This window comes from Capricornis sumatraensis, chromosome 10, assembly GCF_032405125.1.
Source record: "Capricornis sumatraensis isolate serow.1 chromosome 10, serow.2, whole genome shotgun sequence".
Classification (NCBI taxonomy): Eukaryota; Metazoa; Chordata; class Mammalia; order Artiodactyla; family Bovidae; genus Capricornis; species Capricornis sumatraensis.
In genome coordinates, this window is record NC_091078.1 from 76,931,649 (window position 1) to 76,947,340 (window position 15,692).

The 15,692-nt window shown below is 38.7% G+C and overlaps 1 protein-coding gene and 1 non-coding gene across 3 annotated transcripts in view; one reads left to right on the forward strand and one right to left on the reverse strand.

The window, feature by feature from the left end:
• The first annotated feature begins 1,177 nt into the window (after window positions 1-1,177).
• The window catches only part of MDFIC2 (MyoD family inhibitor domain containing 2), a 113,888-nt gene continuing 99,373 nt past the window's right edge, over window positions 1,178-15,692 (forward strand). For both annotated transcript variants that reach the window (XM_068981636.1, XM_068981637.1), the window contains exon 1: window positions 1,178-1,265. In XM_068981636.1, the coding sequence (XP_068837737.1) occupies window positions 1,178-1,265 (88 nt within the window). The remainder of the gene's footprint in view (window positions 1,266-15,692) is intronic.
• TRNAW-CCA (transfer RNA tryptophan (anticodon CCA)) lies at window positions 14,626-14,697 on the reverse strand. The gene has a single exon. It is a non-coding gene; the product is annotated as a tRNA-Trp (tRNA).

The window sequence follows — 15,692 nt, forward strand, 5'->3', positions numbered from 1 at the left end:
TGATTTCAAATTCTTTTTTGGATTATCTGCAGAGTCTCAAAAGAACTTGAAATGTTTTCTTGTTACCTATAAAACGTTAGAAACACTTGCCTTTCAAAACAGCAGCTGCAGGGTGAACCTCCAGAAAATAAACCCAGAGAGGCTTCCCTTCTTTGTTCTGTTAACCCAAATAGTCTCTATGTATTTTTCAATCTCTTTTTTTCTACACCTTTTAATATTAACCATAAGTGATGAATGGCGGGTGTGGAAGGAAGGGGACTGGAGAAACCCCATCCATTTGAAAAGAGTTCATTCTTTTTACCCTATTTTGCAGAGTATCATTTTAAATAAGTGCTAGCCAGGAGAAGGTTTTTATTGTTTTGAACCACAGGCTTTATATTACCTTAAAAAAAAAAAAAAACCTCTCAGCCGCAAGTTGGATGCTTCTGGCAGCAATACAAATCTAGCACCACCCAGAGAGGGAGCGTATTTGCTTCTTCGCTCACTTCTGGCAGGGCAGAGGAATGCTGGACATCGAGAGACGACAAGGGAGGCTGTCCAGAGCATTGCCACGCTGCTTCCCCATCCCTCGCCTTGGGCCTCCTCCCTTGGGAACACACAGGTAAGGACACAGAGGTGCTGATGCAAGCGGAGCATCCTAGCTCACTGTGACCAAGTCTGGGAGGAAGTCAAGTGCAGTGCACTAAGGATGCCTACTAGATCTCAACACCTTCAGGAAGCTCAGTGTGGCCTGGCTGAGGTCATAGGGCTCTCATTCCATCCACCACACTGCTAAAAAGGTCCTTCTGTGTTTCTTAGCCTTTCTATCTTTGTGTATCTCTTTGAAGCATGCTTTTGTCTAGACCATTAAGAAAAACATTGAAACAGCACTGTATGTTTTGATTTTGACAAATCGGAGGCTAGTTGTTCATCTGTTTTTCTTTTGTATTCAGAAATCAGAGCTTACAGCAATCTTGACTGCTGAAAGTGAAATATCTTCTAAAGTTTCATTTTCAGTGTAGTGTTGTAAAATACTACATGTGGATAAAATATAAAATTTAACATCAGACAGGGAGCTGAAAAACTACAGAGATAAAATGTTCCTATAATATGGCAGTCGTCTCTAAATATAAGGTTCCATGTTATAAATTTGGGTTCTTAATGAATTTTTTATATCATCAATTCTGTTTCCACTTAGATGTCAGAAACTGAGCTGGAAAAGATAAAAGTCAGAACAGCTAAGCATTTTGAAAATGACAAAAATAACATTTCTTGGTTGAAGGAAGGTAAGTTCTCTTACTGTTGATTTTCTATCAATGTGAAAATTGTGCTTTCGTTTATAAGCAAAAAAGAGTGGGCAGAATGAGGAAAACTGTCCTGCAGTTCAAATGATATTAATTCTTCTGATTTTCTGTTTCTTTCTCTCTCTCTTTTTTTCTTTGGCCTAAGTGGTAGATTGAGGGTGTTTAGTATTGAAATGTTTTTTGCATTTCATAGGCTGCAGGACACTTAGATGATTTTATGAGTAGGGGAATATACTCTTCCAATTCAGATACACGTTACCTATAAGGTTCTTGTTGTGCTAAAGAATTTTCTCCTTTGTACCCAGGAAGATGAACTCATTTGAGGACAAGTATTTTTTAAATAATAATCACAGAAAGGAGTGCAGGCTGTAGGAAGTCATGTCTACAAATAGAATTGTCATTCACTGCAGTTACAGAGCCACCTTCCCAGGGGAGAGTGCTGTCGGCCACAAGCACTGTGTGCGTAAGATGCCTGCTTGAAATACACACACAAATCGATAAGTCCTCCTAGGAGGAGTACAAATTGGTGCACTTTCGAAAACACGTATAAACTCATGATTATTTACTAGAAGGCTTTATTTCACATTCTTTTCTTTTTATGAATACCTTTAATGTTTCTTAAAGGAAACTGATTTGATATTTTATTTAAATAAATAAGTTGTCTCTTTTACACAATTTCCTGGATCTATTCAATTGTAAAAAGATGGCTCTTAAGTAGTTGCCATTCCTCAAAACTGTTTTCTAAGGTCACAGGAGACTTTAATATATATGTCAAGTAAGTTCTATAACATCAAACATCATCATCATTATTACATCAGACACAACGACAATGTGCATTAGTGATTATGCTGAATCATCAAAACAACCTTATAAAGCACTAATTACTCCTAATATTCAGGTGAGAAAACAGAATCTCAAAGAGTTTAAGTAAATTACCTAAAATTACAAAATTAGGAAGTGACAGAGCTGGGATTTGATCCCAGACCGTGTGACTCCTCAGCAAATAAATTTAACTACCACCTTTCACTGTGTTTCAAAGAAAAGATGTTTAAGTCACTTGTCAGGACATGATTTGTGCTCAAAAACTTTCCTAAAGTGTTTAAATCAACACCTTCACTTTCACATATACATCCTCCATCCACTCTTATTCTTAATTGCTCTTTACCATCACTGTCATTTTTCAACTGTTCACTTTTTTAAAAAAAGATTATCCTTCTGCCCCAGGGCCCCATAATCAAATTTAATAGCTGGGACTCATCTCTAGTGAAGACTTCATTTCAGGATAAAAGTGGGTACAGACATGAAGTATTCTCAGAATCATTTCTTTCCAAAAGCCACAGAGCTAAGAAATCTTTTTTTTTCTTTTAATTAAATAATCTTCTAAATACAAACTTGAAAAAAAAAAAAAAACAGAAGTAAAAAACAAAAACTGAACTCAGGCTAAAAATCCTTCTGTGTTTTTGTTGGGAAGACCAAACCCACCAAGACAGAGGAGTTCTTTACTGCTACTTATAGGGAAGTTTTTCTTATTTTGTTTTGCTTCAGCTGCTCCATGCTATAGATGTATCATAGAGAAATAACGACAAAATTGATAGACCAGTCAATTGCTTCCTGAAAATTTTTGTTTTAAAAAAAATGTCTCCATGAAGTAAAACTTAGGATTTAATTATTGTATTCTACAAAATCTAATTTCCCAGGTGACCTGTTTTATCCCATTTGGACACAATTTAAGCTACACTCAAATTATGTTTACTTTATTTCATTAATTGTGAATTATCAGGAGGAGTTAGTTTTTTTAACATAAATGTCTTTTCATTTAATGTTAAGAAAAAGTTAATATGTTGTCTTATCAAAAAAGAAATAGACTGGTACAGTGGCAATAGTAGAGGATTTGAAGTCAGGCAGGTGAAGTTATAATTTTTCTGCTCAGTTGTTTGCTAGCTGGTGACTATGCTCTTACTTAACCTCTCTGAGCTTTGGATTCCTTAGCCAAGGAGTATAACATCTAGCTTGTGAAATTATGGGGAAGATAGGCCATTATTTTATGTCTTTTATCCCCTCTTTAAAATATGGTTCAAAATCAGATAATTATTTTTTGAGATTCTGATTCATAGTTTGAACAATGAGCACCACGCTAAGTGCTATATGTTTTTATAGCACTGTCAACAGAATGGACCTCTATAAAGAGGCAACAAGGCAGTTTATCTGGGATCTTAGAACTGCAGTTTGGGGATCACAGATTTGGGAGGAAACCAGAATAGTGTCTGATCGGAGAAAATGGGCAGAGGGGTTATGTGGAAAAGAGGAAGATCGTGCAGGCTACACAAGCTGGTGACTGAAGTCTGGACAGGAGAGTAAATCTGTTCCACACATGACTCAGCTATCGAGCTTACTTATCCTTTACTGGGGGTAGGTGGGATTTCCTTAGTCCACAAAAAGCCCAGTTCTCAGCATTATTCTTTCCTTCTGGCAACTCAGCCAACTATTCAGTTGCTTTATTTTTCCATGTTCAGTCAAAGTTCAGCACAGGCAGCAAACATGGAGGTCCTTCTTGCATGCCTCAGTCATTCCTGCCATTGTTTCTCTCACAGGATTTCATGTAAATTCCTTCCTTTTGTCCCTGTAACCATTTGGTGTGCTGTAGTATTGGTCCATTTTCCAGATTAAAAGACAGAGGCTCAGAGAAACTAGATCGTTTTTTTAATCACAAAAAAATGCTTTTATTTATTTAGCTTCTTATAATACTCACATAACAGAAACTGAAAAATTCGTGTTAATATTTAGTCTCTAAGTCATGTCCAACTCTTTGGCAATCCCATGGACTGTAGCCCACCAGGCTCCTCAGTCCATGGGATTTCCCAGGCAAGAATACTGGAGTGGGTAGCCATTTCCTAGTCTTTCCCATTCTGTTGTTTTCCTCTATTTCTTTGAATTGATCATTGAGGAAGGCTTTCTTATCTCTCCTTGCTATTCTTTGGAACTCTGGATTCAAATGGGTATATGTTTTCTTTTCTCCTTTGCCTTTCACTTCTCTTCTTTTCACAGCTATTTGTAAAATGCTCCTCAGACATGCATTTTATCTTTTTACATTTTTTTTTCCTTTGGGGATGGTCTTGATCCCTCCCTCCTGTACAGTGTCACGAACCTCCATCCATAGTTCATCAGGTACTCTGTCTATCAGATCTAATCCCTTGAATCTATTTCGCATTTCCACTGTATAATTGTAAGGGATTTGATTTAGGTCATAATTGAATGGTCTAGTGGTTTCCCCCACTTTCTTCAATTTCAGTCTGAATTTGGCAATAAGGAGTTCATGATCGAAGCCACAGTCAGCTCCTGGTCTTGTTTTTGCTGACAGTATATAGCTTCTCAATCTTTGGCTGCAAAGAATATAATCAATCTGATTTTGGTATTGACCATCTGGTGATGTCCATGTGTAGAGTCTTCTCTTGTGTTGTTGGAAGAGGGTGTTTGTTTTGACCAGTGCATTCTCTTGGCAAAACTCTATTAGCCTTTGCCCTGCTTCATTCTGTACTCCAAGGCCAAATTTGCCTGTTACTCCAGGTATTTCTTGACTTCCTACTTTTGCATTCAGTCCCCTATAATGTAAAGGACATCTTTTTGGGGTGTTAGTTCTCGAAGGCCTTGTAGGTCTTCATAGGAGCATTCAACATCAGCTTCTTCAGCATTACTGGTTGGAGCATAGAATTGGATTACTGTGATATTGAATGGTTTGCCTTGGAAACCAAAAGAGATCATTTTGTTGTATTTGAGATTGCACCCAAGTTCTGCACTTTGGACTCTTTTGTTGACTATGATGGTTACTCCATTTCTTCTAAGGGATTGTTTCCCAGCGTAGTAGATATAATGGTCACCTGAGTTAAATTCACCCACTCCAGTCCATTTTAGTTCACTGATCCCTAAAATGTGAATGTTCACTCTTGCCGTCTTCTGTTTGACCACTTCCAATTTGCCTTGATTCATGGACCTAACATTCCAGGTTCCTATGCAGTATTGTTCTTTACAGTATCAGACTTTACTTCCATCACCAGTCACATCCACAGCTGGGGATTGTTTTCATTTTGGCTTAGCCTCTTCATTCTTTCTGGAGCTATTTCTCCACTGATCTCCAGTAGCATATTGGGCACCTACCAACCTGGGGAGTTTATCTTTCAGTGTCATATCTATTTGCTTTTTCAAACTGTTCATGGGGTTCTCAAGGCAAGGTTACTAAAGTGGCTTGCTCTTCCCTTCTCCAGTGGACCATGTTTTGTCATAACTCTCCACCTTGACATGTCTGTCTTGGGTGGCCGTACATGACATGGCTCATAGTTTCATTGAGTTGGACAAGGCTGTGATCCAAATGATCAGTTTGGTTAGTTTTCTATAATTGTGGTTTCCATTCTATCTGCCCTCTGATGGCTCCTTAGATGGCTCCTTAGAGGCTTGTGGAAGCTTCCCGATAGGAGGGGCTGGCTGTGGGGGACTCTGGGATTTGCTCTGATGGACAGGGCCAAACTCAGTAAATATTTAATCAAATTTTCTGTTGATGGGTAGGTCTGTGTTCCCTCCCTGTACTTTGACCGGAGGCCAAACTATGCTAGTGGTAATGCTGGTAACAGTGACCTCCTTCAGAAGGACTTATGCCAGGACTGTTGTGCTCAGTGGCCCTAACCTCATGGAAGGCACTGTTGACCCACACCTCTGCTGGAGACTCCTGGACACCCATAGGCATGTCTGGCTCAGTCTCTTATGGGGTCACTGCTCCTTTCTCCTGGGTGCACACAAGATTTTGTTTGTGCCCTCCAAGAGTCTGTTTCCCTAGTCCTATATAAGTTCTGTAATCAAATCCCACTGGCCTTCAAAGTCAAATTCCCTGGGGGTTCTCAGTCCCTTTGCCGGTTCCCCAGGTTGGGAATTCTGCTGTGGGTGCTAGAACTTTAACAACAGTGCAAGAACTTCTTTGGGATAATTATTTTCCAGTTTGTAGTTTGTTTGCTTGATGGCTCTGTAGCGGAGTTCACACATCGTACCTTCCAGGTCTGCTGCAGCCTGAGTGCCTGTCCCCGTGGCAGGCCACTGCTAACTCATGCCTCTACAGGAGACACTCAAACACTCAAAGGTAGGTTTGGCTCAGTGTCTTGTGAGTTCCCTGGGTCCTTGTGTGCACAAGGTTTTGTTTGAGCCCTCTGAGCATCTCTGGTGGGTATAGGGTTTGATTCTAAACATGATTTCGTCCCTCCTACTGTCTACTGGGACTTCTCCTTTGTCCTTGGATGTTGGCATCTTTTTTGGTGGGACCCAACACTCTCCTGTTGATGGTTGTTTAGCGGTTACTTGCAATTTGGGGGTTTTCACAGGAAAAGATGAGTGCACGTCCTTCTACTCTGCCATATTTTAGGGCTGTTTGTAATTTATTAAAACCCCTTCCCCCTTAAAAAAGAAAAATAAATAAAGTAATCCTTCAGTATTCACCAGGGGACTGGCTCCATTACCCCCTGTGGATACCAACTCCAAAGATGCTTAAGTCTCATATCAGATGGTATGGGGAGTCAGCCCTCTGTATCTGCAGATTCAGAACCCATGGATAGGGAGGGATGACTGTAGTGATCTGAAAGTTGTTCAAAACCTTCTTTATGAATAACAAATTAATTGCTTCTCCCATCACAGTGTCTCTTGCCTCCCTCTGAAACTCCAGCTGAATACTCTCCATGGTTAAAATATAGGGAATCACAGCACTGCCTGATTAGGACCAAATGCTCACTGGGTTTATCTACATAAACCAGTTACCACGGCACCTGACCTCGGAGTGAGCATGGAACCAAGAAGAGTCACATCATCACTTCCAACCTAAGTACTGATACTCTTTCTAACTTTTCATCTTCAAACATTCATTTGGTGCACCCAATTTGATTTACGTTTATTAACAGTATCAACAGAGACAAGGCATGAGCATAATAGCACACATTTTAATAAAAAAAAAAAAAAAGAAAGAAAGGAGGAAAGAAAGAAACACAGTCCTGCAGTCGAGAATTTTACCTAATTGTCCTGCTTTGGCCTGAAAGGTGAAAAGGTTCTTTGCTTTCTACTTCTCTCAAAGGGTTGGTTGAAGCAACATCCAGAGCTTTTTACTAACAATTAGGGTAAACAGTGCTTAAGAAACACATCAATAAACCTGAAAATGTATTCAGAATAAAACTAACTGAATCTAGTTTCATCTTCTATCAAACTACCAGGCAATCTTGTATCACTAAAGCCTTTGAACTCCTGACTTCTCAAATTTTAGATTGATCAAATTCCTGACTCCCAACTTAAGGAATTCAGCAGGATATAGATGGAGAGAGGATATAAATGTTTAAGAGCAAGTAACATGAAGTAACACGCTCAGGGACCATACTCAGAGAAAACCTGTTTTAAGACAACAAGAGAAACAAAATATGATTGTGAAATATGCACCCAGCAAGATGAGCTGTCCTGTGTAACTGTGGGCCAAGATGGTCTTGAAAGGCCAGTCTTGAAGATGGCCATGAGCTATTTGCACAGAGGGAGAGAAGGAGTGAATGTCAGGAGTAAAAGCATCAGAGGCTGCATGATGCAATACCCACTTTGGTGACAGGGAAATGGGCATGTTGGCTAGTTATCTGCGTATGGGTTAACACAAGAAAGGGAAGACAAAAAGATGGAGTGCCAAGTATAAGTAGTTGAACATGGGTTTATAAGTTGTCAGTGCAGGCAGGTCTGAGGTCAGGGACCAACATACTGAACTGTGATTTGGGCATACACATCTGTAACTAGAGTACAAACTGGCATGGGACAGGCAGAGGAAAGTTTAAGGCAAGATGGATGATGATAGCTAAGCCAGCAATGCACTCAACACCCTAGACAAGAGGGCCACATGACTGGCATAAAAGTCATAACAAGGAGAAGAAGAAAATAGGCCCAAATGTGAAAAATGTTATGAAGGAAAAATTGATATAACATAGAAATTGGGGGGGAAAATTACAGGTGGAATAAGATAGCATGTAATACTCCATTAAGCCAGGGAGCATTCTGGGTAACCATTTCAGTGCTTCCTCCTTACATCATTTGATACGGAAGAGAAACAGCGAAATGAAGGGATGGGAGCCTTTAAATTGTTGCCATTTGCAGTTTAAAATCACAGCATCGCCAGTGTTTGAACTGCACACAATTTCCTGGAGTGTCTCCTGATTTTTCAGGAGAACTGGATTTCTATATGACATCGCCTGAATTCTAAAGGTTAACTAATAATGAACAGCAATAGTTACAAGAAAATACCATGCAGGACAAATAAACCAGATTCTGTGAGTCTAGCTCAGCTCAAGGGCTACCAGTTTGTAATTCTATTCTAAAAGCTTGTATCTCTCAACAAAATCTATTACAATTTCCTGAAAACTGGTTTTCCATAAATATTACTCTCTTTATATATGTATATGTGATATATATATACACACACACAAAGTTAAAACAAACGTTTGACTTAAAAACATAAAATTAAGAACATTGAAATAAAACTGTTTGTCTTTCGGAAGACTAGCTCTCCGTGATTGGTTTCATAAAGCAGTCTCTCTGTGGGTGTAATAAATAGAAGAATAAAATTATCCCAAGTTACAAATGTGTCCTCAACATACAAGGCATAGAGTTTTATACTTCTGACATGATGCTGACTCAGTTCCACAGCTGCTACACTGGGTGGGGCCACCCAGGGAAAGTTCATATTATAGAAAATAGTTTTTTTCTTAAAGGCAAGGGTGGAGGAGGAGGGAAATGAACAAGTTTGGCTTTCACTTCTAAAAATGCCAGGAAGAAAAGATATGAAAGTTCTGCAGGTTATTCTGAACTATAGATACTTTCTCTATAAGCAGTCACATAGTGACTATAATCTTTGATGATTTCAAAATCATTATTTAGATATATTTTAAAGAAAACGTCCCTAAGTTTTAGTATCAATATAGAGAGCTGGCAGCTTGAATACAGTGTGATCATTTAATCAGAGTTCATGAACATTCAGTTCAGTTCAGTTCAGTCGCTCAGTCGTGTCCGACTCTTTGCAACCCCATGAATCGCAGCACGCCAGGCCTCCCTGTCCATCACCAACTCCCAGAGTTTACCCATACTCATGTTCATTGAGTCGGTGATGCCATCCAGCCATCTCATTCTCTGTCGTCCCCTTCTCCTCCTGCCCCCAATCCCTCCCAGCATCAGAGTCTTTTCCAATGAGTCAACACTTTGCACAAGGTGGCCAAAGTACTGGAGTTTCAGCTTTAGCATCATTCCTTCCAAAGAAATCCCAGGGTTGATCTCCTTCAGAATGGACTGGTTGGATCTCCTTGCAGTCCAAGGGACTCTCAAGAGTCTTCTCCAACACCACAGTTCAAAAGCATCAATTCTTCGGCACTCAGCCTTCTTCACAGTCCAACTCTCACCTCCATACATGACCACAGGAAAAACCATTGCCTTGATTAGATGGACCTTAATCAGCAAAATAATGTCTCTGCTTTTTAATATGCTGTCTTTAGGTTGGTCATAACTTTTCTTCCAAGGAGTAAGTGTCTTTTAATTTCATGGCTGCAGTCACCATCTGCAGTGATTTTGGAGCCCAAAAAAATAAAGTCCACTGTTTTCCCATCTAGTTCCCATAAAGTGATTAGAGACCAATAATTCTAGATATTGGAAAATATCCAAGAAATTCAAAAAGCCATGTTCCACAAATTCCCTTCTCAATATAATCCAAAACTTGAAGTCCATAACACAAGAATCCCATCTCATTTCCATTAAGGTCTGTTTGCAAATGAGATGGAGAAAGTATAAATCTTACATGTACTGACATTCATAAATTCACTAAACTTCCCTAAATTCTAAGTGAAGACAATTCACTTCATTTGCTCAAAAATAATTTCAGATCATGAGCATTAAGACAATTTCAAAATGCGTTTTTATACAATTCAGCAAGCATTTGAAGAGACTCCTCTTGAACTTGCAGATAATATATTAGGCGAAGAAACAAAGATGTCAAAAAATGAAAATGCCACAGGTTCTGCCCTCAAGGAACTCATGTATTTAAGTGCTTTATTATAATGACGAAATATTAATCCATGCTAATTCTCTCACTCAGATAATTCTCATTTTTAAAGGGGCTACTTTTTGTGTGTCTAGCTTTAAAATTAAGCAACACTAATGTCTATTTGAAATTGTTTATGTGCACCAATAGTGTATCTTGATTTCCTTTTATTATGTGCACATAGGAAATAGAATCATTAGCTCTTATTTCCGTAGTCTCCATGGACTTGTGAACATGTGTTACCTAATAACCAAAACACAGGTAAGGAGAAGGTAACAGTCAAAGAGAATGTTGTTTTATTTTTAACCAGAGGTGAAAGGAGAAATTAGATGTGAAAATATGCTCTTAAAGAAGTAAACAAGCACAAGATCATTTCACAAGGTAATTATTTTGAAGTGTTAAAACAAGATGATATGAAAGAGACTGGCATGGGAACTATCTTTCAGAAGCAACCATCAGAGAAGTTTTGAATGAAAAATTACTGACCTAAAATTTAAATAACAAGAAGAAGCCAGCTGTCCAAAAGTCTGGGAAGAGCATTCCAACAGGCAAAAGAGTCTTTGTAATGATAGTATGGTTCAGAATGACTGGATGAGAAGGAAGAAAGGGAAGAAAGAATAAAGGAAATAAGGGAGGGAGGGAGTAAGGAAGGGAAGGGGGAGAAACATGTTTAAGTCATAAATAATGTTGAACATTTGCTGGCCATAGGCAGGAATTTAATGTTTTTCCCTAATCTGAATTAGGAGTCACTGGAGATTCTACGTAGGGGATAAAAGCAACTATTTATACTGGATGTGGTAAAGAATATATGCATATGCAGAAATAAAACAGAAGACCCTGCAACTGACCAAGCAAAAGATGATAAACGAGACAGGCTAAAACTGTGAAGGTGAAAGAGGTAGTATAGAATTCAGGATCTATTTTGGAGATAGAACTGATTGAACTGGCTGGTGCTCTGGTGTGAGGCAAGAGAAGGAAAGGAGGCAAAGTTAACTCCTGGCTTGAGAACATGCATGATGATAATGATGCATGAAGAATAAGAGAAAAAGTGGCTGGAGATGGAGGAATCAGAAGATTTGGGTGGGTCCCATTAAATGTGAAATGGTGACATCCCATGAAGAATATAAATTGGGCAATAGCATACATGAGATCAGCTGTCTACTTTAAGTAACGCTGACAGGGAGGTTGGCTAGAGATTTTGATTTAGGCCTGAAGATTGAGAAAGCATCTGCTGATGGCAGAATACAGGAAATGAAATACCACTTCAAGTAGAAGGGTTAAGGTGGGAAAGAACATGTCATGTTCCAAAAAGTGAATGAAAATAAGAGGGGCTGGAGCATCTTGACCCGAAGGAAGGTTGGCATTTGATAAGCATGGGGAGTTTGCCCAGGAACGGAGCCTTGAAGCTTTTGTGGACCTTGGTCAGCATCTTTGATTTCAATAAACTGTCTACCCTGGAAATGCCTACTAGAGACTTATTTTAACTTGTATTAAAATATATCTCACTGCATTTTATCCTCAAATGAAAACTAAGTAAGGACTAACAAAAAAGGAGAAGCGGGTGCAGAGGATGAGGTGGTTAGATGGCATCACCAACTCAATGGACATGAATGTGAGCAAATTCCAGGACAGAGGAGCCTGGCATGCTACAGACCATAGGGGTCACAGAGTTGGACATGACTTAGCTGAAAAACAACAACAAATCAAAGGATAATGTACTACTTTCAAAATATCACAACTATAAAATGAAGCTTTCATAGTTTGTATTAATCAGGGTTCTCCAGAGAATCAGAACCAATAGGAAATAAAAATAAGATGGACAGATAGAACATAGATCAATGGATAGATAGGTAGAACATGGATGGATGGATGGATGGATGGATGGATGGATGGATGGATGGATGGACAGATAATAGAGGATTTATTATGGGGGACTGGCTTACACACTTATGGAGGCTGGGTCATCCCATGGTCTGCTCAGGAGGCTCAGGAAAGCCAGTAGTGTAGCTCCAGGCTAAAGCCTCAACTTCTGAGAGCCAGTGGTGTTAACCCTGGTGCAAGTAAGAAGTTCTGAGAACCAGAAGAGCTGATGTCCAAGGGCAGGAAATGGATGTCCTAGCTCCAGTGGAGAGAGCAAATCTGCTTTCCCTCTTTCTTTTCATTCTATTTAGCCCTAAACTCACTCTGGAAAGATATTCCCTTTAATTAGACTCTCAGTTCAAGTGCTAATCTAGTCCCTCAAACAACCACATGGACACACCCAGAAATAGCATTTTACCAGCTCCCTGGGTATTCCTTAGCCCAGCCAAGTTGGCACATAAAATTAATCATCACATAGTTTTTAAGAGGAAAGTAACAGATACTTTTTCTAGTGAAATTAATGAAAAGTGGAATTTATTGGAAGTCTGAGAGTTGTTCTGCAGTCTACAAAGAAAATTCAGGTCCAGAGTGGGCAGGGAGTAATCTAACTCTGGTGATCCAGATGTCAAGATTTAACTCCTAAAACATGAGCTTCACACACTTTTCCTGCCCTTTCCTCCCTCTGTATTCAAGACTTCGAATCTCAAGGAAGAAAGCTCTATCGATTTGGCTACGAGTCCCCATCCTGGCGAGGCAAGGAAGAGTACTTTGACTGACAGCACCACAGGGCTACACATAATGGGGGAGAGATGCTTCTTCAGAGGAAATTCAGTGCTCTGACACCGGAATGGAAGAAGAACAAATGCTACGTGGCTTCCAAATAAAGTGCACTCTAAGGGCTGGTACCCACTATCAAATTTTCAGTGCTTTGCTCTATAAGGGATGATATTTTTTTAAGAGCCTGACATGTGCTGTTGTTGGAACGCTGAACATTTCAGGAAGGACCGTACTTACTTTAAATGTATTGGCCTTCTACTTAAAGTTCAAATGTCAGAACCATTTTGATTCTCTGATAACCTTATTTTATGTGGAGAATGTTCAGTAAAAGATGAGATCTTCTGTGTTCTCATAGGTCAACAAATTAAATTCCCGTGGCATATCCTACAGCTGACGGTTGAAATTTCTCTCCAACTAAGCCTATAAAGAAGTAAGTTCATTTCTTATAAAATGATGATGTTGATCCCAATGGAATGGAAGGCCTAGAAGATGCCATGTCAGCCCATGAGACTATAACCAGATGAATTAATCAGTGCAAAGTCCCTATAAGTTGTTAAACAGCAGATTTAAAGACTCTTTTTCAATGATGATAGAGCAGTACATCAAATCCAGAATGATCTTAGCTCACCATTATTAATTGCAATTTTATGAACTAGGAGTGAAGCCATCTGTAGAGACTGGGAACCAATCTTTCCTGTCTCAACAGGAAAAGAAAATTGTAGCTAACTAGAAACTTCAAGAGATTTACTCCTTTCAACTGAGATTTTCAGGAGACTCATTCATTTTCCTCTCTGTCACAACAGCTGTTGGTGTGACTCACTTAATCAACATTAGTATAAAGAGCAATCTTACAGAGAGAGAGAGAAAAAAAAAAAGGACCCTTATGTTCTATGGCTCAGGAATAAGGACATTCCATTTCTTGTAAATTCCACAAAGAGACACTTTATTTTTATATGATTATGGCCCATTTCTTTCAGCTTAGGAACAGCATTTAGAGGGAATATACTCTCTAATAAAATGCACCTGCACTAGGTGTGCACCAGACAATTAGTAAAAAAAAAAAAAAAATGGAATGTGAAGCGAGCAAATGAAGACATCAGTCTACAGGCATAAATCACTTCAACCATTTTAGCCATTATTTAAGCCTGTCAAAAAGTAAATGTGAAGCAAAGGCAAAAAGCAAGGGCAATGACAGTAGTTTTGCCAGTGTATAACTTCAGAAAAGAGAGAACAACTCCTAGAGGCATAGGATTAAGTAAGACATCAGGCAGTTTCTCCCTTTGAGCTGAACTTCCACACTAATATAGATCTGAAAAGAAACAGCTACACTGCAAAAGCTAAGAAAGGTATTTTATGATGTCTCATCTCAAAGAATAGACAAAGGAGAGGAAACTCTGCACTTTAGCTCTTTCATTTGTCATTTTTTTCTTTCCTATATTTAGAATATTCAGCATTGTAGACAGGAAACCAAATTTCTCTAACAGTTACTGAAGATGAAGGTCAAGTCGCCCAGTCATGTCCGACTTTTTGCGACCCCGTGGACTGTAGCCTACCAGGCTTCTCCGTCCATGGGATTCTCCAGGCAAGAATACTGGAGTGGGTTACCATTTCCTTCTCCAGGGGATCTTCCCGACCCAGGGATCGAACCCGGGTCTCCTGCATTGGAGGCAGACGCTTTAACCTCTGAGCCACCAGGGAAGCCTGAAAGATCTATGTAAATACTAAAACATTCTGAATGTAAATTTCACTAAAATATATAAAGTTTCCACAAATAAACTCTTCTGAACAATAAAAAATAATTCATCAAAAATTATATTCTATCCACCTTCAACAAATAAGATTCCACTCTATGTATGTGTCTTCAAACGAATTTCTTAGACCACTATATGAAAATGCATACTGATAAGACAAAATGATTCATATCATAAAAGAGGCATTTGTTTTACAAAATAATATACAATTAAGTAAGCCAAATCAACAAATGTTTTGATTTCCTCTAAGGCACAAATTTGCGCAAATAACATACCAGGACTTCTCTGCCCAAAGAACTTAAAATTCAGTTGGGGAAATAAAATATCAACGTATCTCATTTGCCATTAGGATTCAGACCAGACAAGAGCAAGGTTTTCAGCTGTATTTGAAACATAGCGTAAAGTGCATAACCAATTTGGAGGCAGTTTTTCAGTATCAGATCTCTCATACAGCAAACCAAATGGGTACACACAATTCCTTAAACAGATACAGATTTCTCTTAAAATTAAAACAGAGCTGGTTGCTTTCCTCTTATTTTTAATGTATATAGCAGATTTGGTCTAAAACAACTGTACTAAAAATCCCCTTGAAAACAGAAGGATTCATTTCAAAATAGTAACTTCTTACCTATGTCCCTTAAAAGAAAAGACCTTTTGTGTAAATATTCCTTAATGTATTAGCCAGTCTTTTTTCTTCAAAAAAAAAAAAAAAAAAGAGAGGAAAGAAAAAGAAAACAACTGATATCCTTATTTTAAAAAGAGCAAATACTATAACACGAAACAGAGATACTTAATAGTAGTAAGGAACTTCACTTAAGTCTCCAAGGGAAATTCTAACATGAATGATTTGTGAAGAGGGAAAACTGCACTAAGGACTTAGAAAAAAAAATAACAACTTGGAGGCATAGCATATTCATAGGTCATGAACATATTGGTGTTTCC